Genomic DNA, 22,301 nt, shown 5'->3' with positions numbered 1-22,301 from the left:
GTGCCAGCCGACATTCCACCCCCACCAAACGGAGCCGAAACCATGGCATCCGAGAACTCCAAAGCTTGCACCACCACCTGCGGGCGTTTGCCCCAGTTCCAGCCACAAGACATGGCTCACCACTCACGCATGACCTGGCAGATCTCAACTCAATGCCTTTTGTGTTTGTCCGCTGCCCAAAACGGGATGCAGCTACAGCAGCCCTACATTAGACTGTAGAAAGTGCTAAAAAAAAACAGGTCTGCACTGCTGTTGGACATTGGGGGCAAACACAAGCTGTATACGAGCTCAAACCCACCCATTTGGACACTACCAAGCCAGTGACGTTTCCTGCGCCGTGGTCGCCCTCCGAGACAGCCTAAGACTCGGACTATCATATCAAAAAATGACAAGATAATGAGGTGGAGAATTGAGCTGGCAACCTATAATTATGAGATCTTGTATCAGCCAGGCAAGCTCAATGAGCCACCCGATGCCTGTTCAGGGGAACCTACGCCAGGGTGCAAGGTGATCACCTCCATGCCCTCTACAATTTTTTGAGGGCCCGGAATCTTCCTTGTTCAGTAAAGGAGATCAGGGAGCTGACTCGCAATTGCTCGGTCTGCACAGAATGCAAGCAGCATTTATAAAAAATTGAGAGAGCCCAGCTCATCAAGGCCACTCGCACCTTCGAATGTCTCAGTATGGACTTCAAGGGGCCACTCCTGTCCATGAATCAGAATGTCTACTTCCTGAATATCATGGACAAGTACTTATGTTTCCCATTTGCCATCCCCTGCCCCGATGTGACCACATCCATGGTCATTAAAATACTCTGCACCATCTTCACCCTGTTCAGATGAGCCAGTCAAGTTCACAGTGATTGGGGGTCTGCATTCATGAGTGAGGAGTCATGGCAATACTTCCTTTCCAATGGCATAGCCATGAGTAGAACCACCAGCTACAACCCCCACAGGAAAGGGCAGGTGGAAAGAGAGAATGGCACTGGAAGGCAGTCCTTTTGGCCCTCAAGTCGAAAGGGATGCCCATATCCCAGTGGCAAGAGGTCCTTCCAGAAGTGCTGCATGCCATCAGGTTCCTATTTTGCCCTGCAACTAACGCCAACCCTCATGAAAAATTGTTCTTCCCTAGGAGGTCAGCATAGGGAACCATGCTGCCAGTCTGGCTGATGACCCTGGGTCTGGTGCTTCTCCTGAACCATGTTAGGACCCACAAGGCAGACCCACTGGCAAAGGAAGTGCATCTCCTGCATGCTAACCCACAGTATGCTCTGGTAAGGTACCTGGATGGACAGGATGACACTCTGTACATCCAGGACCTGGCTCAAGCTGGGATCCCAGCATGGGAGATGCACCCAGTAGCCCTCATCAGCAACCATTCAGCCCCAGGGTTCACCCTGACAAGTGATAAAGTGATCCCATTTCCACCATGGCCCCCTGAGTCCCCCCACCCCCACCACTACAAATGAATTTTCCCCGCCCTCCACATGGAACTGGTACACACGGACACAGGCAGTGTCCATCGTTCCGCAGGAACTGATGACACAGGCAGTACTGCAGCGAAAGCAGTGCCGGATAAAACCACCATACATTAATTTTAGAAAAACCTAACTGTTGAATGCACTATAATGTTTCTTGTATGTATTTACCTTCGTCAAATATTCTTGCTATCCACAACACCACCATTTTTTGTGACATCCACAAACGTAGTAAAAACAAAAAAAAAGATGGAAGAGCAGCAGGTCTTGCAGCTGGTGGGGGGGGGGGGTGGGGGGAAAGAGAGAGGTGGGTTGGTGCTAACAAAAACAGGAGAAGTTGATGTTAATGCCCTGGTTAGACTGTGCCCAGATGACATATATGTTCTTCCACCAATTTGTGGGTGCCCTCAATGGCAGTGCATGAGACCATTGGAATGGGATTTGGATTCAAATGGGCTGCCACTCGGTGGTACAAAAATACCAACTTCCACTATACCTCTTCATACCCTGTCCCCTGAAAAGATTGCATTCCTTCCTCACAGTTTCTCTGTCACTTTTCTCCCAGGACAGGGTCTTCCAAGTGAGATCATCTGAGATGTCCTTCTTCAAAAAACGTGGCTTTCCCCCTACTACCATCAACTTGGTTCTCATCCCCATATCCTCCATTACCCGTACATTGCTCTGGTCCCCTCTGCCCCAAGCCTCCACAATGATAGGAGTGGCTGAACATATGAACTGTTATGGACTGCATGACCAGTACTGATGGACATTTCCCCACGTCCACCTGCCAGACTTCATTCAAAAAAAGGAGGGATTAATGTGGTGGAATGAGGTACTGCAGGCATGACCTCATTGGGCTGGGCAGGCTGGGCCACCTTCTGTACCTGTAGTTCCTCCCCGTAAGATCCCTAATAAAGGCTGCGAGCCCTCGTCTTCCCTCATACCTGCCTTGGATGTGAGCCAGCAGCATGAAGAGGCATGCCAAGGTTTTCTGATTAATAAAGCTTTTGACTACTTGCTTCGTGTCTGCAAATGGTCATTGATCGCACCACAGTACCCTCTCCAAAGCGTCCGCATACTTCCTGCGAAGAGGCGACCAGAAATGAACACAACGTTGCAAGTGTTGATAGATCTGCAAAATTGCCTCATGGCTCTTGAACTCAGACTCCTACTCATGAAAGCCAGCATACCCTATCAACCTTCATTACCCTATCAACCTGTAAAGCAACCTTGAGAGATCTATGGATTTGGACCCTGAGGTCCCTCTGTTCTTCTGTACTGTTAAGAATCCTAATGTGGCCAGCTAACAGTCCCTATTTGGACAGATCTCCTTAAAACTGGAGACTTTGAGTGGATTGCTAAATCGATTTAATTATGAATTTCCTTTCTAAACAAGCTTCACATTTAATTATGAATTTCCTTCCTAAACAAGCTTCACATTCTTGACATAAGGAAATATCACCCTTACAATTCTCATTATGAAGTTATGTCTTCCCTCGCCCTGTTTCTGTCAGCAGCTGCCATGCCTGCCCTTCAGGGCCGACTTTGGCGGAGCCGCTGCCTAGCAACCAGCTGTCCCCGCCCACCGTGTGCCACCTTCTAATCCGTCCGAAACTCCGCGAGGACTGTTGGAGCGTGGGGACGATAGTGGGGTGACGCCAGTGGCTTCTTGGGACACTGCGAGCTGGTTAATTAGGTGGAAGTTTCATTTTCTTTTTTATTCTACTTTTGTAGAAGCCAATGGAGAAATTAAGGAGAGTTTTGAGCGGCCAGGATGATGAGGAGCAAGGCCTAACAACGCAGGTAAAAAGCCTCAAAAGCTTTAACAGTCAGTTTGGACACATGGGCGGCCCAGGTGATGGCTGTGGCAGTGGGATCTGTGGCATCAGCTTCGCCGACCTTCCTTCCCGTTCCACTGATTAGGGATTGTCGGCAGAGTTGAAAGCGTGAATTTGTAACAGGTGGAGTTTGCTGGAAGTAAACAACGAGTTGCTGAAAAGTTTTCTTACTCTATTGCTTTCTTTATTTAGTAACCTCTGCAGTCCGTTTCTAAAAGGTGTATGTTTTAACTGCGAATTGTAAATCATTTCCCACAAATAGTATTATTTTTGTATGAGACTTAGTATTATTGTTACGTTGCCGGGCAGGTGCATCATTTTTGATATGTTGCATATTAGTTTGGCAGATAGAAAATCTTTGGTTCTTGTATGTTATACCAAATATAATTATCTATGAACTAAAATGTCTTCCATATATCAATGTTATTTAATTGGAATGATGAAAACAAGATCATGCAATTAATTTAATTTCAACTTGGGTGTAGGATCACAAATCTGTCCATTAACAGATAAAGTCTGATCTATACATTGTAGTTGACCTATGACATAATGCCTAAAGGTAATTTCTTAGGAAAAATATACATTATGATATTTACTGCTTTAAATAACTTCACTCTTAGTCTAGTTTGTCAAAATGAGATGGAGAGGTACTCTGGAGGAAAAGTAATTTAGACCAAATGATTGATTTGAAAATATGTTAAATATAGTGCGGTTTGAACGAGTAATGGAAGATGTTGTCAACAGTGGTATCAAGTACCACATAGACACTGATGTCCATTTTGTTTTTGGTAGAGCCACCAACTCCATAACCTCCTTATTTTTGGTCAAAACATGCAGACTTACACCGGAACCTAGTAACCTTGACCATGAATTCCTATGATTAAATCTTCATCTATTCAGTAAGTTGAAGTAAAAACACACAAATGCTGGAGAAACTCAGCCAGTCTTGTAAGGTTAAAAGGAGGTAAAGATATGTTATTGATGTTTTGGACCTGAGCACTTATTCAATGTTTCAGCAAAGAACAAGGTGTTGGAATAAAGACTAAAGGATGGTGGTAGAGAGAGGAGTCCAGACCATCAAAAGGTGTTAATTGGATATGATAAGAGGAAAAGTGAGAATTGATTTTCCTCCAGCATTTCTGCATGTTTTCACTACAATCACAATATCTACAGACTTTGTTTCACAAAGTATATTGGAGACTCTGTTAAGGCTAACTCAATGAAGGCTCAGCCAACTTTTCTTGAATCTTATTATCAAAACAATTGTTATTGTTCATTTTAGTTCATCCATGTAGAGAGATCTTAACATTAACCACAGAACAATTACAGCACAGAAACAGGCCAGGTCAGCCCTTCTAATCCATGCTGAACACCTCGTCCCATTGATCCGGACCTGGCCCATGATGCTCCACTCTTCTCTCATCCATAGATCTATCCAACTTTTCATTAAATATTAAAATCGAATCCACATCTACTACTTCAGCCGGAAGCTCTTTCCACTCTCATCACCCTCTGAGTGAAGTAATACTCCCTTATGTTTCCCCTAAACTTTTCTTCCTTCAATTTCAATCCATGTTCTTTTTGTTTGAATCTCCCGCACTCTCAATGGAAAAAGCCTGTTCACATTGACTATCTGACCCCCTCATAATTTTAAATAACTTTATCAAGTCACCCCTCAATCTTCAACACTCCAAACCCTGAAACCCAGGCAACATTCTTGTAAATCTCCTCTGCACTTTCTCTATTGAAGTGGTTCTCAACCTTATTCTTTCCATTTGCATATCACTTTAAGTAATCCCTATGCCATTGGTGCTTTGTGATTAATAAGGGATTACTTAAAGTGGTATGTGAGTGGGTAGGGAAGGTTGAGAATCACTGCTCTAGACACAATTGTTTCTGAAATATTTTGCTTGAGGAAAGTTATCATTGGTCCATTTCCTTTGGACTTGTGAAACTGTGCACATGATCATAAAGCACCTGTGCCATAGGGAATACTTTGATAACCACCTTCATTGTTCACGACACCACCAATCTTTGTATCATCTGCATACCTACTAATCCAATTTACCACCCTATCGAAGTCATTAATATATATGAAAAACAACAATGGACCCAGTACTGATTCCTGAGGCACTCCACTAGTTACTGGCCTCCAATTTGACAAACAATTTTCTACCACGACTCTCTGGCATCTCCCATCCAACTATAACATTAATATCCAATCCTTGAACCTTCCTAACTAATGTCTTGTGCAGAGCCTTATCAAAGGCTTTACTAAAGTCTTCATCGACAACATCCACGGCCTTCCCCTCGTCAACCTTCTTAGTAACTTTCTCGAACATGATCTACCACATACAAAACCGTGTTGACTACTCCTAATGAATCCCTGTCTTTCCAAATAATTGTATGTACCATCTCTAAGAACAATTTCCAATATTTTACCTGCAACTGATGTCAGATTCACAGGCCTATAACCACCAGGTTTATTTTTGGAGCCTTATTTAAACAGTGGAACAACACGAGCAATCCTCCGGCACCTCCCCCGTGGCCAGTGACATTTTAAATATTTCTGTCAGAGCCCCCACTAGATCTACACTAACCTCCTGCAGAGTCCTAGGGAACATCTTGTGAGGACCTGGAGATTTATCTACGTTGATTCTCTTTTAAACAGCCAATACTACCTGCTCATTAATCTGTATATTATCCATGACTTCACTACCAAATTTCCTTATTTCACCTAGCTCACTATTCCTTTCCTTAGTTACTACTGAAGAAAAAAATATTTAAAATTTCCCCCATCTTTTCTGACTTCTCACATAGCCTACCCCTCTGATCCTCAATGGACCCAATTTTATCCCTCACTATTCTTTTACTTTTAATGTACCTGTAGAAATCCTTTGAATTTATTTTTACCTGGCCTGCCAAAGCAGTCTCGTATCTCCTTTTAGTCTTTCTCATTTCTTTAAGATTTTTTAACACTTCTTGTATTCCTCAAGCACTTCATCTATTCCCTGATATCTATACCTACTGCACACATCCCTCTTCCTTCGAACCAAATTCCCAATATCCTTTTAAAACCAAGGCTCCCTATATTTTCCAACTTTTCCTTTAATCCTCACAGTGAGATACTGATTCTGTACTCTCATCTAATATTTCTTATTGTTAGGATTTTTATCTCTACTTTTCCCATACTTTGAAAATATTTGATTAGCTATAAAGTTGTGTATATTACTTGTGTATATCTCTTAATGAATTGAGATCTGTATAACTGCTTGGTGCTCACAATCTATACAAGCTTTAATTACATGTTGTATACACTATAATGCTTCTTGTATGTATTTACCTTGGACAAATATCCTTGCTATCCACAACACCACCAATTTTGTGACATCCACAAACTTGTAGTAAAAACAAAAAAAAGATGGAAGAGCAGCAGGTCTTGCAGCTGGTGGGGGGGTGGGGGGAAGAGAGAGGTGGGTTGGTGCTAACAAAAACAGGAGAAGTTGATGTTTAATGCCCTGGTTAGACTGTGCCCAGATGACATATAATGTGTTCTTCCACCAATTTGTGGGTGCCCTCAATCTGGCAGTGCATGAGACCATGGGAATGGGATTTGGATTGAAATGGGCTGCCACTCGGTGGTACAAAAAATACCAACTTCCACAGCTACCTCCACTATACCTCTTCATACCCTGTCCCCTGAAAGGACTGCATTCCTTCCTCACAATTTCTCTGTCACTCTTCTCCCAGAACAGGGTTTTCCAAGTGAAATCATCCAAGATGTCCTTCTTCAAAAAACGTGGCTTTCCTTCTACTACCATCAACTTGGTTCTCGTCCCCATATCCTCCATTACCCGTACATTGCTCTGGCCCCCTCAGCCCCAAGGCTCCACAAAGATAGAATTCCCCTTGTCCTCACCTACCACCCCACTAGCCTTGACATCTTCTGCCTTTTTTGCCACCTTCTGAAGGGATAGCTCCCTCCATGACTCTGTCCTCCACTCCTCCCTTCCCACTAGTTTCCTCCTTGGAACCTACCCCTATGACCACAGGAAGTGCTAAACATGCCTCATCTCTACCATCACTGCCATTCAAGTCCCCAAACAGTCCTTACAAGAGAAGCAACATTTGTGAACCTGTAGTGGTCATCTACTGCATCCAGTGCTCACGGTGTTATCACCTCTTTATCAAAAAGACTGGTTGGAGACAGATGAGATCGTTTCATTTAACACCTCTGCTCTGTTCTCTGCAATAGCAGCGACACTGCAAAACCTGAGTTCCTCCAGCAAAGCATCTACAGACTTTCACATTTCACTCCACAAACTTAATAATTCCAAAATAAAACCAGAAATGGTGTAAAATACTCAGCAGGTCAGACTGCATCTGTGGGAAGAGAAGTAGAGTCAACACATCAGGTCAGAGAACCTTAATTAACTATCATGGGCAATTAGAAATCCTACATGCCTGTGCTGTTCTTTGGTCAAACTATCCCTACTCTCTTCCCCTTTTCCTGATGGTGAGCCATCTTCTTGAACTACTCCAGTCAATGTAATACAATTACCCTCTCAAATATGTGAAGTAAGGAGTTGCAGTATATATAATCCAGAGACAATGAAGACATTGCAATGTGACAGATTATGTTGTGTTTGTATTGAATATAGATATGTTTTTGGGAGATAAATTGGGGCAGGTTTTTTTGTGTAGGCCACATACAAACACTTTAAAACAGATCTTATTTAAAATACTGGAACTCTGCTCATGCTCGACATGTTGGCCCCAGAGCCTTTGCAAAAGCTTTGGAAAGTGCCCAAGAGACTTCACTAATCGATTGTTGTTTACAAAAAGGCAGCAGATGAAAGAACTTGTCGGAGCCACAGACTGTCTGTCTGGAGTGGAACTTGCTATTCTGGGAGGATCATGTGGTTTTGCAAGCAGAGAGAGTCAAACGGGTTTTCTCTCAGAGAGAGACACACATACACACAGAGATCAGTTCTGCAGATTTACAGTCAGCAGCAGCAGCTGGGACTGGAACAGGACAAGCTGGCAAGCTTGTGGAAAACCCCATTTGGAAGATGGGTTGTGAGTGGTTAGTTCAGCCTGGTCAAAGCCCATGTGGCTCATGCAAGAGGAGAGCACTGGCTGTCTAATGTTTCACTTGGAATAAGAGAAACAAGAAGGAACTCTGTGGTGGAAAGAAAGGTTATCATCTGGAGAAGGAGAACACCGAGGGGACAAATTTCTTCGGCAAGACACTGAAGTGGCTGATTAGAAAGAAATCAGTTGTGGGTGTCCAACGAGCAACAAATTTCTCTGAAAAATGACAAGAACCTTCCTGAGTGTTAAGCATTTACCTTTAAAGCACCAAAGCCTGGTGAACTTCATAAATATTATATTCTGTGCACAGTATGAGAATTGGCTGCAACCAGTGAACTTGGATGAATGAGAAGTGAGGTTGAACTGTGAACCAAAGAACTTTTCTGAACTTGTACACACTACATACACGTGCACTTAGAATTAGAAGGGGGTTAAGTTAGGTTAGTTAAGTCAATAGTGATAAGTTAAAGTTTGAATCTGTTTTTGTGTTTAAAGATAATTAAAAGCAACTTTTGTTTAAGTAACCATTTGTCTTGGTGAATATCTATTGCTGCTGGGTTTTGGGGTCCTCTGGACTCATAACAGCAAAAAAAATGTCTGATTTGGTATATGTAAATGATAGCTTTCCTCTCTGCACTTGATGTTCTTGGCTCTCTAATTCATACAGGTCACAGGTTTGGAGTAACTAACAAGGGTATTTGTTACACCATATGTTGGGGTGTTCAGTTTTACTATCACGGATGTCCCTGAAAATTGAGGACTGCCAGTGATTGTGAAACAACAAGGATTACTCTTCTCATTTATAGGTAACATCAGAATTGACCAGTTCTGGAACCCTAATGCTAAAGCAGCTGACTGTTGTTAGAAGTTTTTTCCGCAGTTTACTGGATAGCAATCTCAAATTAAAATCTGAAGTAATTATTTTTCAGGGGTGTTTTATTAAAATCTGGTTAGCCTGCTACGTAAAGACTCTATGATATATGGAAATTTCTAATATTCCAGTACTTCCTTCAGTTGGTATCACCAAAATATCTGTTGTACTTGGCAACAGTGGAAGCAGCAAAGAAGCTTTCTAATCAATTTAGTCGTGTGAAATATAGACCAGCATGGATTAATTCAATTTAAATTCAATCCAGAAAAAAAACCAAAATACAAATGAAGTTAAAGGGAAGCAATATAAAACAAAATAGGAAAAAGCATTTGTCTTTTGAGAAAATTCTGCAACATTAAATTTCTGAGAGAATGACTATGCTTGAACATTTTTCATGTGCTTGAGTGATATTTACTAAGTGCATGGTTGATACTTGCTCTCTGAATGCACCAGCCCTTGGCCTTGCAGTCCTCTTTAGTGGGTAACTGGGGGAAGTACACTGGTTGCGCCACTTCCATGATTTCAGAATTTAGAAATACAAAAGGTTTGTTAGAGTTGGACATCATATATCATTGTACAGAATTAATTAACTTGGAAATTAAAGATTGATGTAGGAAAGAAAATGCATAAGGAAATTGTTGTCGTGAAAAGGTGATGTCCTTTGCAAAATTTATCATTGGTACAATTAGTGGAACATAAATCTGTTTTTCTCATGAAGAAATAAAATTGGAATATTCTCCTGCCCAAAACAAGTTATTTGTTCTTGTGAAGCAGACAAAATCAGTACCCTTTCCTAAACAATATGTAAAGGAGCTGCATTGCTTTGTCTCAGAGTATAACCATAAATAACAATGCACATGATGTGGCACACTGCCATTTTTACAACCGATCTAGTATTTCTACTTGGCTGCAGAAAGTCTTATAAAGTTTCCTTTGTGCACTTATATAAACAGGCATTCAATTTGAAGCACAATGTTGTAACTATGCACCCTGTAATTTTGGATGGGACTTCCAAGTTCTAGTTCTTGAATAGATGGTGGATTGAGATGTTTCTGTGGATAAGTCATGAGTATAAATGAATGAATGAATGAATAATGAAGGTCTGCAAATGCTGTGATTGTAGTAAAAACACCAAAATGCTGGAGGAACTTGCAATGGCCATAGGAGATAAAGATGTATGCTGATGTTTTGAGCCTGAACATTTCTTCAAGGAATAAACTAAGAAAAAGAATGGATAACATCTTCCATTTATAGGACATCAGTATTAGATGGCCTGAATACCATACATTGCCCTATTTGGGCACCTGCCTGCTTTTTGTTCATACCTTGATGAAGGGCTCAGGGCCAAAACATTGGTTGTTTAGCTTTACCTCCAATGGACACTGCAAGTTCTTCCAGCATTTTTGAGTTTTTACTGCAATCACTGTGTCTGCAGATTTTCAGGTTTCACTCCTCTGTGCTGTCATCAAATAAAATATTTTCTTTATTAAGCATCCCTTGATTGTTTTCTGTTAAAATGCTTCACATTAAGGGTTAACTTCTACCTTTGCCACATTCTCTGATTTCTAGGATGAAAAATTATTTATATGACTTGTATGGGAACTTGTTGGATGATCCAACACAGTTAGTCTGTATTGCTTGACTAGTTATTTCTACTAATACCCAATAAACATGTCATTCACTTTCTTAAATGTTACACAACTTCATAATAAATATTCCAGAAATCCACCAAGTTTTAAGTGTGGCAGGAAATGTGGTCTTGGTCAAAGAGGCCAGGGCTCAAGTAGGTCAGAAGGGAGCATGACAAACATCATGTAGTGAGCCAATTGCTTCTAATTACAATTTCTGAATGTTTAGATAATGGATTATCAAGTTTCACTCTAATTGCCAGAATTATACATAGTATGTCAATTATTACTTTACAGAAGATCAACTTTTTTTTGTGTGCTGTGTATAAAATTGGAATAAATTTCCTATTTAAGGCTTGGTTGATATCTTAGTTAAACTTTACATATAGAACTCCCTAGTGATTATGATTCCACTGGTATCTACTCGAAGCCAATGTTAAAATGTGCTTGAAAGACACATTCTTTGTACTGAGGAAGTTTTGTCACTTTTTAAGAAGGAATGTATACAATTCCACAAGTACACTAACATTCAGAGAGTAGAATAAGGGAAAGGATAACCTAATGAGGGATTCCTGACCTGAAATATCATCTATTTCTCTTTCCACTGATGCTAATGGACCTGCAGAGTATTTATAGCAAAAATAAAATAATCTGCAGGAGGAACTAAGTCTGTCAAATAGTGGAAGAAAAAGAATTGACAACGTTTTAAGTTGGAACCCTTCATCATGACCCCAATGTATGTGTTTCCTTGTGACTCGTGTTTTTTTGGCATTTTTGTTTTTATTTTTAGAGTTTCAGCATGTGCATTTTTTTAATTGCTAAGTATATTCTGTGTTTTCTAATTTCCATTCTTTCCTTCCTAGCCACAAAGCATAAAATTATGCAGAGAAGAAAAAAATAGGAGCTTGTAGAACTTTTTTTATTTAAAAAGTAACTATGATGGATTGTTGACTTTCATGCCATTAATTAAACTGCAGTGCGACATCCACTCATTAGATATGGGGATAGTGCCGGAGGATTGGCACATTGCGCATGTGGTTCCGTTATTTAAAAAGGGTTCAAGGAGGAAGCCTGGCAACTATCGGCCTGTAAGTTTGACGTCTGTGGTAGGTAAATTAATGGAGAAAATTCTTAGAGATAGTACTTATAAACATCTGGATAGACAGGGTCTGATCAGGAGCACTCAACATGGATTTGTGGGAGGAAGGTCATGTTTGACCAATCTGATTGAATTTTTTGAAGAGGTGACTAGGAATGTGGATGAGGGTAGCGCAGTGGATGTTGTCTATATGGACTTCAGTAAGGCCTTCGATAAGGTACCACATGGAAGGTTAGTTAAGAAGGTGCAGTCTTTAGGTATAAATTTTGAGATAGTCAAATGGATTGAACATTGGCTGAAAGGGAGAGGCCAGAGAGTGGTAGTGGATAATTGTCTGTCAGGTTGGAGGCCGGTGACCTGTGGTGTGCCTCAAGGATCTGTATTGGGCCCATTGTTGTTCGTTATATACATTAATGATCTAGATGATGGGGTGGTAAATTGGATTAGTAAATATGCAGACGATACTAAGATAGGTGGAATAGTGGATAATGAAGAAGGTTTTCAAGGATTGCAGAGGGATTTGGGCTGCTTCGAAAAGTGGGCTGAAAAATGGCAGATGGAATTTAATACTGATAAGTATGAGGTGCTTCATTTTGGTAAGAAGAATCAGAACAGGACATACGTGGTAAATGGGAGAGCATTGATGAATACAGAAGAGCAGAAAGATTTAGGAGTAACGGTGCATCGTTCCCTGAAGGTAGAAACTCACGTGAATAGGGTGGTGAAGAAGGCTTTTAGTATGCTGGCCTTTATCAATATTTGCATGGAATATAGGAGTTGGGAGGTGATGTTGAGATTGTATAAGACGTTGGTGCGGCCTAATTTGGAGTTCTGTGTGCAGTTCTGGTCGCCTAATTATAGGAAGGATATAAACAGAGTGGAGAGAGTGCAGAGAAGGTTTACCAGAATGTTACCTGGGTTTAAGCATCTAGAGTATAGGGAGAGATTGGACAGATTAGGTCTTTATTCTTTGGAGCGTAAAAGGTTGAGAGGGGATTTGATAGAAGTATTTAAGATTATGAAAGGGATAGACAGAGTGGATGTGGATAGACTATTTCCGTTAAGAGGAGGAAAGATTAAAACAAGAGGACATGAGTTTAGAATTAAGGGGCAGAGGTTTAGAGGTAACATGAGGGGGAACTTCTTTACTCAGAGAGTGGTAGCCGTGTGGAATGATCTTCCGGGAGAAATAGTGGCGGCGGAGTCAATTGTATTATTTAAGAAAAGGTTGGACAGGTATATGGATGAGAAGAAGATGGAGGGTTATGGGCATTGTGCAGGGAGGTGGGACTAGAAAGGGGTGTTTGGTTCGGTGCGGACTAGAAGGGCCTAATGGCCTGTTTCCGTGCTGTAATTGTTATGTTATGTTATATGTTATCATAAAGTAGCAATTAATAAAAAGTCAGACTCCTACCCAAGGAGTATGGGGTTGTGGACAGAAGAATTAATAGGATACATATTTTTATTTTCACTCCACAAAGGTACATCATATCTGCCTCTCTCACATGAGAAAATGTCATTAGTTTGAATTCAAAAATTCACTCCAACAGTATGCCCAAAATACATATTGACATAGGCAAATTACATAATTAAAAAGAAATAAAACATGGAAATCTGCGGACTCCATGATTGAAGTAAAAACACAATAATGGAGAAACTTAGCAGGTCAAGCAGCGTCCTTTATATAGCACAGATTTTAAAAAATAACCGACATTTCGGGCTACAGCCCTTCATCAAGGTATGAAAAAATGTCAGCAGGTGTCCAAGCCAGAGAGTGGGGGGGAGGTATGGTCGCAAAGGTTGGAGGTGATGGATGGAGATAGGAGGGAGTGGACAGGAGTGATCAAGGGGAGGAGGGATGGCAAGGTAAACAGTCAGGGAAGGGAGAGTTGGGAAGTGGGAAGATGAGAGGAGGTTAGCAGAAACTGGGAAAGTTGATGTTAATGCCATATGGCTCGAAAGTACCCAGATGGAAAATCAGGTGTTGTCCTCCAATTTATGGGTGGTCTTGGTGGGACAGTACATAAGACCATGGACAGATGTGAGTATGGGAGTGTGACACAGAACTGAAATGGTTGGGTACTGAAAGGTCTCTGTCACTGGTGCAGACAGAGGTGCTCAGCAAAGCTATCTCCCAATATGCACCCAGTCTCTCCTATGTAGAGAAGGCCACAAAGGGAGCACCGGATGCAGTAAATAAGGGCTGCGGATACTCCAGTAAAGTGTTGCTTCACTTGAGAGGCCTATTGAGGCCCCAGATCATGGTGAGGGAAGTGGTGTGGGCACAAGTGTGGCACTCCTGAAGACACTTGGGAAGGTGCCAGATGGGTGATTAGTGGGGAGAGATGAGTGCACAAGTCTCTATGGAAGGCAGTGAGGGGAGGAGAGAAAAAGATGTCTGGTAGTAGGATCCTGTTGTAAGTGCTGGATATTCTGGAGGATAATGTAGGTGAGGATGAGGGGGATTCTATGTTTGTTGCATCTAGGGCAGAAGGGGCCAGGGCAGATGAGCAAGAAATGGAGGAGATGTGGGTGAGGGCTGAGTTGATGATGTGCAGTGGAAGCCATGTTTCTGGAAGAAGACATATTTTGGAAAATCTGGACTAGAATCTTGGGAACAGATGCGGCAGAGACGGAAAAATTGAGAGAAGGGGATAGAATCCTTGCAGGGGACAAGGTGTGAGGAAGTGTAGTCAAGGTAGTTGTGGGAGTTGGTGGATTTGTAATATATATCTCCCAAGATAGAGACAGAGAGATCCAGGAAGGATAGAACGTTGTCAGAGATGGACCAGGTGAGTTTAATATCGAGGTGGAAATTGGCAAGCTCATAGTGGGTGCATGAGGCAACCCCAATGTACTCATCGTTATAGTTGAGGGGTCTTACCTGTGTAGGCTTTCAGCATGGATTGCACCACAAAGCCTACAAATAGGCAGGTGTAGCTGGGACCCATTCAGGTACCCATGACTACTCCTTTGATTTGGAAGAAGTGAGACAAGTTAAAGGAGAAGTTGTTTAAAGTGAGGACAAGTTCTGCCAGACTGAGGAGGGCGACTAGTCAGGTCTCTGGTCCAAAAAGAAGTGAAGTGCCTTAAGACCTGTATGAAGAGTTTGGACATCCATTGTGAAGATGAGGTGGTCCAGTTCGGGGAATCTAAAGTCATTGAAGAAATGGAGGTCATGTGAGGTATTGTGGATGTAGGTGGGGAAGGATTAACCAGGGGAGAAATGAAATTCAAGGTTAGATGAAAGGAGTTCAGTGAGATTTGTGTATCTTGGATAGAAGGTAGAAACGAGCAGTGTGGGGATGGGAGGCAATGAGGTTTGGTGGCTGTGGGATGGAGGTGACCAGAGATGATGGGAATAGAGATGGTGTTGGAGACAGTGACTTGATGTGTCATGGTGGGGTCCTGTGGGAGGGGTAGATAGGAAGTGTCTGAGAGCTGCCATCTGGCTTTGGCAAGATAGAGTTCAGTGCCCCAGACCACAACAGCTGCAAGTTTGATGGTGAGGTTGGGATTGTTGTGGAGAGAGTAGAGGGCAGAGCATTTGGATGGAATAAAGTTAGAATACGAGAACTTGAGACAGATACTCTTAATGGCAATTGGAAATAAGAGTCCAGAGCAGGTAGCTGGCCAGGATGAGGGGGCTGGGACGAGATGTCCAGGAGGAGGAAGAAAGCAAAGTTGAAGAAGGGGTCTTGGTTTGGAGGGGTGGAGAGCCACGGTCACGGCTTTGTGGCGTCCGTGGAACTCATTAAGATGTGGACAGAGGAGGATGAAGGTAAGGTCTCTTTTGTGGACTGAGTGCTCTGTCTTTGAAGGCTTGGTCAGACGGGGTCAGAGTGGGAATCAATGTTGTAGAGGGTGTTGGGGGGGATTTGGAGAGTTGGGGAGATCAGAGGGTGGAGATGGAAGGTGGGGTGTGTGGGAGGGGTGGTTGCTGCTATTAATCTTTTGAATTAACTGTTGTCTCCAAACCATTCCAAACAGTTCATTAAGCAATTGTGTGTATTTTAATGCCCTGAAAGCGATGTGGATAAACAAGGTTCAAGATTTCTTTAATACAGTACAACTCCAATTATCTGAAATGTTCGGGACAAGGCTCATTTCGGATTAATGTTTTGTTTTGAAGACCTGATCATTTTTGAAAAACAGCCCAGTCTTTGGCTTGGCTTCGCGGACGAAGATTTATGGAGGGGTAATGTCCACGTCAGCTGCATGCTCGTTTGTGGCTGACAAGTCCGATGCGGGACAGGCAGACACGGTTGCAGCGGTTGCAAGGGAAAATTGGTTGGTTGGGGTTGGGTGTTGGGTTTTTCCTCCTTTGTCTTTTGTCAGTGAGGTGGGCTCTGCGGTCTTCTTCAAAGGAGGTTGCTGCCCGCCGAACTGTGAGGCGCCAAGATGCACGGTTGGAGGCAATATCAGCCCACTGGCGGTGGTCAATGTGGCAGGCACCAAGAGATTTCTTTAGGCAGTCCTTGTACCTCTTCTTTGGTGCACCTCTGTCTTGGTGGCCAGTGGAGAGCTCGCCATATAACACGATCTTGTAAAGGCGATGGTCCTCCATTCTGAAGACGTGACTACACAAAAGAGTCTGGAAAAACAACCAACTGCAAAACCTCACAAAGATTAGCGTATACAGAGCCGTTGTCATACCCACACTCCTGTTCGGCTCCGAATCATGGGTCCTCTACCGGCATCACCTACGGCTCCTAGAACGCTTCCATGAGCGTTGTCTCCGCTCCATCCTCAACATTCATTGGAGCGACTTCATCCCTAACATCAAAGTACTCGAGATGGCAGAGGCCGACAGCATCGAATCCATGCTGCTGAAGATCCAACTGCGCTGGGTAGGTCACGTCTCCAGAAAACAGCCCAGTAGCAACAGCAAATCACTTGTAACAATGTTTAAACAACAACAACAAATAACAAGGTAAGACTTTTTAAACATTAAAATGTTTAATTTTCACAAAGAAATGCTGGTCACTGCCGATCACCAACACCTCCCCATCGAGGCCCCACTCGTGCTGGGAGCCCGAGGTTTGCTCGTGCTGAAAATAAGTTTTGATAAATGAGGATTTCAAAGAATCCGATTTTGGTTGATCAGAGTTGCACTGTGTATATTTGTGCATGTGTTTCTGTTTGTTCTCCGTGCAAATCAATATGGAGTACTCTAGAAATCCCTAACGTCGAAGTACTCGAGATGGCAGAGGTCGACAGCATCGAATCCACGCTGCTGAAGATCCAGCTGCGCTGGGTGGGTCACGTCTCCAGAATGGAGGACCATCGCCTTCCCAAGATCGTGTTATATGGCGAGCTCTCCACTGGCCACCGTGACAGAGGTGCACCAAAGAAAAGGTACAAGGACTGCCTAAAAAAATCTCTTGGTGCCTGCCACATTGACCACCGCCAGTGGGCTGATATCGCCTCAAACCGTGCATCTTGGCACCTCACAGTTTGGCGGGCAGCAACCTCCTTTGAAGAAGACCGCAGAGCCCACCTCACTGACAAAAGGCAAAGGAGGAAAAACCCAACACCCAACCCCAACCAACCAATTTTCCCCTGCAACTGCTGCAACCGTGTCTGCCTGTCCCGCATCGGACTTGTCAACCACAAACGAGCCTACAGCTGACATGGACATTTACCCACTCCATAAATCTTCGTCCGCGAAGCCAAGCCAAAGAAAAAGAAAGAAGAAATGTCCAAGGATGTTTAGTAGGGAGTAACATTGATGGTGAATGTTATGACGACATTGAATTTAACCTTTAAAGTCATATGAAGATCAAAAAAATTGAACATGAACCAGGGACACCTAAATTAGTTACTGTGCTGTGCATCAGTGTACATTCAGAATAAAATCAAGTGACCAAACCCAGTTCAATATGGGTCCAAAAAATGAAGCAACATTGGCAGAAGCTCTTCACGAGCCCATGGAGTTAGACAAAGGAGACAGCAGAGCAACATCAGTCTTGTTTCACTGTTGATGCCTCCAGACATGCAAGGAGCAGGCAGCAGAAAACAGAATAGCAGTGATACACCTATCTCAGTGCTCAAGCCTCTAGACAAGCAAGAGGCAGGCAGCGGGAAACAACAGCAACACCAGGCCTGTCTCAGTGCTGATGCCACCAGGCATTCCAGGAGCAGACAACAAGAGTCTTTCTAGAAGTCAGCATTGTTTGAACTGTGTATCTCTGTTACAAAGAATATAAATGTATTTGGGGGGGGGGGGGGGGGGGGGACGACCTGAAAACTTACACTACAAGGTTTAGTGATCAAAATCACTTGGTTTAATAGCTTTAGCTTAAGATGGAGAGACCAGAGGAACTGCAAGCAGTTAATTGTTTGCTGACAGCTCTGGAGCTACTCTCAAAGTACAAGGTTCTATTATGCGCTTGTATATGTTTTGTTAAACAATGGAGTAAATACTTGCTTACAACGTATCAGCACATTTTGCAAGTAGTCATAATCACAAGTTTCAACAATTCTTGGACATCTGGTTTTGATCACATTGTGCATCCTGATGCAATGAGTTTTTTTTCACTAGTTTTGCATGTGGCTAGATGGCTGTGATTACTTTATTCTGTTATCTCAGTCCTCGCATGTCTGCTTCGCAAGCTGTTTTAGTATGATTAGTTCATGTATCCAGAATTACTATGAAGTTTTTGGGGTATTTTGTTTCAACCATATAGTCAACACCTGAGTGTTTTATTTCTCAGGCAATGCCAGGTATCCTGCTAGTAATACATAAAATTGTAATGTACATAATTATGTTATATTAATATGGCTAACAATAAATATCTTTAAGAGATAGGTTGTGGGGGTTTAGTGTAGGTCACTTCACAAACAGAGTAACACTTCAAAAGACATCTCATTTAAAATGAAAGAGCTTTGCTGAAGCTAGGCTCCAGTTGGCTTTGCCAATGAAAAATGTTGATCTATTGTGTATGAGCAATAAAGTCCAGGCTCAGAAATACTGATAAGATCTTGCAAAGATTGGATTTGGAGCCTTGGGAGAGATGGAGAGATTTTTGTTTTTATTACAAGTAGAGAGAAGGAGGGGGTCACGTGATGGAGTAGTAACTGGTCCAGTGTAACCAGCCCTCTTGATCTAAAATAATTAAAAACCAAAAGTTAAATAGTTGGAGAAAAACTTGATGATGGCACCAAAAGAAGAAAAATCTATAATGGTTAACAGAAGAAGTAGCAAAAGTGACAGAAAGAAGAAGGCCTTGCGTGTTCGGTGGATCCAGGAGCTGTTCCGAAGAAGGTAACGTGATTTTCGAGGTCTACAGTTGAGCAGATTCGGGGCAATGCCGTGCAGGGCGGGCTGCAGCAGTGGCTCACAGAATCAAGAAAAGAAATGCTATTGCATAAGCGCGAAGAGCTGTGCATGCGCGGAACTCGTTTTAAACAAGACATCGAAGAAAGAGGACATCGATAACAGGTTATTTCAAGTATAATGGAAGTTAATTTAGAAACGATGGCTGGAACGGAATCTATATCAAGCGAAGAATTGGATCCAGAAGTATTAGAAAAACAAAAAATATTAAGAAGAAAGAGAAAGATAAAAAAAAATCAATCTCAATTGGTGGATATACAATACTTTGATAATCAGTTGAAAATTTTAATGGAAACACTGATGTCTGAAATTAAAGTTAATAGAAACTATGTATTAGAAATGAATGTTAAAATACAACATATATAGGATGTAATGATGGATATGAAAAAAAAACAATTTGAAGTGGAAGAAAGAGTAAAAGGTGTGGAAGTAGATGTGGCTGTTTCAAAAGAAAAAATAAATTATGAATAAAGATGATACGAAGACACAATATTTGCTCAGAAAATTGATGCTTTAGAAAATTTTGGCAAATGCAGCTATATAAAAATAGTAGGTTTGAATGAGTGAGAGGAGGGTACAGATAGGTATGTAAGATCTATAGACTTAAATTATTGTGACTTATTTTTTTTTTAAAAACAGGTTCTCTCAGAGAGAGAGAGAGAAAGGTCAGTTCTATAGTAGCAGTTGAGGCTGCAAAATGGCAAGCTGGCAGGCTTGTTGAAAACCCCATTTTGAAGATGGGTTATAAGTTCAGTTTGTTCAAAACCCTTGTCCTTGCAAGAGGAAATGGCTGGCTGGAGTGTTCCTCCTGAAACAAGAGAAACGAGAGGAACTCTGTGATGACCTGGAAGAAGAGGTTATCATTTGGAAAACTCATGATGGGGCAAATGTCTTCGGCAAGACAACACTGAAGTGACTGATTGGAGGAAATCATTTGTGTGTGTGTGTCTAACAAGCAACAAATATCATTCTGAAACCAACAAGAACCTTCATGAGCAGTAACCATTTAACTTTGAACACTAGAGCCTGGTGAAGATTCATAAATGTTACATTCTGTGTACACTATAAGAATTGCCTGATACCGGTGAATATGGAGAAATGAGAAGTGAGATTGGACTGTGAAACAAAGAACTTTCCTGAACATATACACGTGTGTTTAGAATTAGAAGGGGGTTAAGTTAACAGTAATAAGTAAAAGTTTGATCCTGTTATTATGTTTAAAGAAAATTAAAAGCAAATTTTATTTAAGTAACCATTGTTTTGGTGAATTTCTATTGCTGCTGGGTTTTGGAGTCCTCTGAGCTCGTAACAATATACTTCAACTTTTGTCTACTATAAGACGAACAAGAGTTGTCATGAGCATTGCCTGGCACCCCTAACAATAAAAGAAAGAAAAGCAAAAGAGAGAGTCCCTTCAGACTGTTTATGGATTAGCCTACATCCCTTTAGCAGTCTCTACAGCTGTTCAGACTCCTGTTCAATCAATTGGCAACTCAAGCTTCAGGTCTAACCTCTAATATATTCAGGAAGCCTTCAGCACCCAAATCCCTTTTGAGAGCCCTTCTTGCCATCAGCAACCTCTTAAATGCTGGGACCGACATTTGATTTCCATGAGCCAGTCTGCCGCAGCCTATGTGGGTCCTTTGACTGCAAGTCACTAACTGCCCGCACCGAGTCTTTCAGTTGTTGAACCCCTTTCTGGTGTGCTGCTGTGGTCACCTTCTCTATTGGGTTATCTCCTCTGCTTCTTCTCAACCAGGTGTGTTCTCCCTCTTTGTAGTGCCCTGGACCATACTGCTGCTTCAAACTGAGGAGGGAGGGGGGGAGGGAGAAAATGTCACTGTATATGTGTGAAAAGGAAAAAGTGTGTATCATGGTTAATGTGATTTATGGTGTGAAAAATAAAAAAATTTTTTAAAAAAAAACTGAGTCTGCAACTCCTTGAGGTATGCTGTCCAGCACAAGTGCTACCAACTTTGATACAGATCTCCAGTGTTGCAAGATTTTTTTTAAAAACCACGCGGTTAGTTCCTTTAAAAGTCCTGTATGGAGCCATTGGCATCAGATCTGGGCAATAAGGCCTTGTAGAGTCTCTGTTCTCTGCTTTCCCAGATTTGCATCAGTGGTATCACCACCATTATTTTATGGGCAAACTGTTACTTCACGATTCCTTTATTGTTATGCTATATAAACAATGTAATATAATGCAAAGTTACCTTTGCCCTGCAGCTAGTCTAGACCAATTTCCTCATCAGCAGAAATTGCTTGGCACCTCTTACCGTCAGAGAAAGAGAAGCAAAGAGAGTCCCTCCACCTCCAGAGTCACCTAGTGTCTGTGGATTCACCACCAGAGCTCCTGCAGCTTCTGTAATCACACAGTCCAAGACAAACCATCAACAACCCTAGCTTCAGATCCAAACCTCTGACACAATTAGGAACCCTTCACTGCCCTCTGCATCCTCTCTCATCCTGGTTCTGATACCATTGAGTACCATTCAGCCAGTTTCCAGCAGTTCACAGCCTGGTATGAATACTTTGACTGCTATCTCATGCAGTCTGCAATGGGTTCCTTGCCTCGAGTCGCCAGCTGCCTTTGTGTTTCTCAGCTGCAGAGCCCCTCGCTAGTTCTCTGCCACGGACACCATGCTGTGGGTCATCTCTGTTTCTCCTCCTCAAAAGGAGGATGTTCTCCTTGTTTTCTGGTGCCTTGTGCAAATCCTATGCTTCCCTGGAGTCTGCAATCCCTCATGGCTGCTGCCGATCTTGGGTGCTGTCATCATGGGTTCACACTCCATGGTCACAAGATTTTTAATTATCAGCATCTCGGCAGTTTTTCATTGCCTAATTCATTAGAAATGCCACATGAAAGTATCTCTATTTCAACTGATGCATTATAACATCATAATGTACTTTTATTCAATGTTATCATTTCTCAAATTATAGCATGAAATTGGG

The 22,301-nt window shown here is 42.2% G+C and overlaps 2 protein-coding genes across 3 annotated transcripts in view; one reads left to right on the top strand and one right to left on the bottom strand.

The window, feature by feature from the left end:
* The window catches only part of LOC138760672 (uncharacterized), a 184,149-nt gene extending 181,059 nt beyond the window's left edge, over positions 1-3,090 (bottom strand). The window contains exon 1 of one of the 2 annotated variants that reach the window (XM_069931593.1): positions 2,946-3,090. The gene's annotated coding sequence lies outside the window, so the exon portion shown is untranslated. Of the gene's footprint in view, positions 1-1,648; positions 1,714-2,945 lie in introns of those variants that run through there. The other variant, XM_069931594.1, reaches the window with a different exon arrangement.
* Positions 3,080-22,301, top strand: part of sft2d1 (SFT2 domain containing 1) — a 59,437-nt gene continuing 40,215 nt past the window's right edge. The window contains exon 1 of the mRNA XM_069931596.1: positions 3,080-3,280. Coding sequence (XP_069787697.1) covers positions 3,218-3,280 — 63 coding nt within the window. The 5' untranslated portion in view covers positions 3,080-3,217. The remainder of the gene's footprint in view (positions 3,281-22,301) is intronic.

This window comes from Narcine bancroftii, chromosome 4, assembly GCF_036971445.1.
Source record: "Narcine bancroftii isolate sNarBan1 chromosome 4, sNarBan1.hap1, whole genome shotgun sequence".
NCBI classification, from domain to species: Eukaryota; Metazoa; Chordata; class Chondrichthyes; order Torpediniformes; family Narcinidae; genus Narcine; species Narcine bancroftii.
This window is presented reverse-complemented; position numbering and strand designations above follow the sequence as displayed.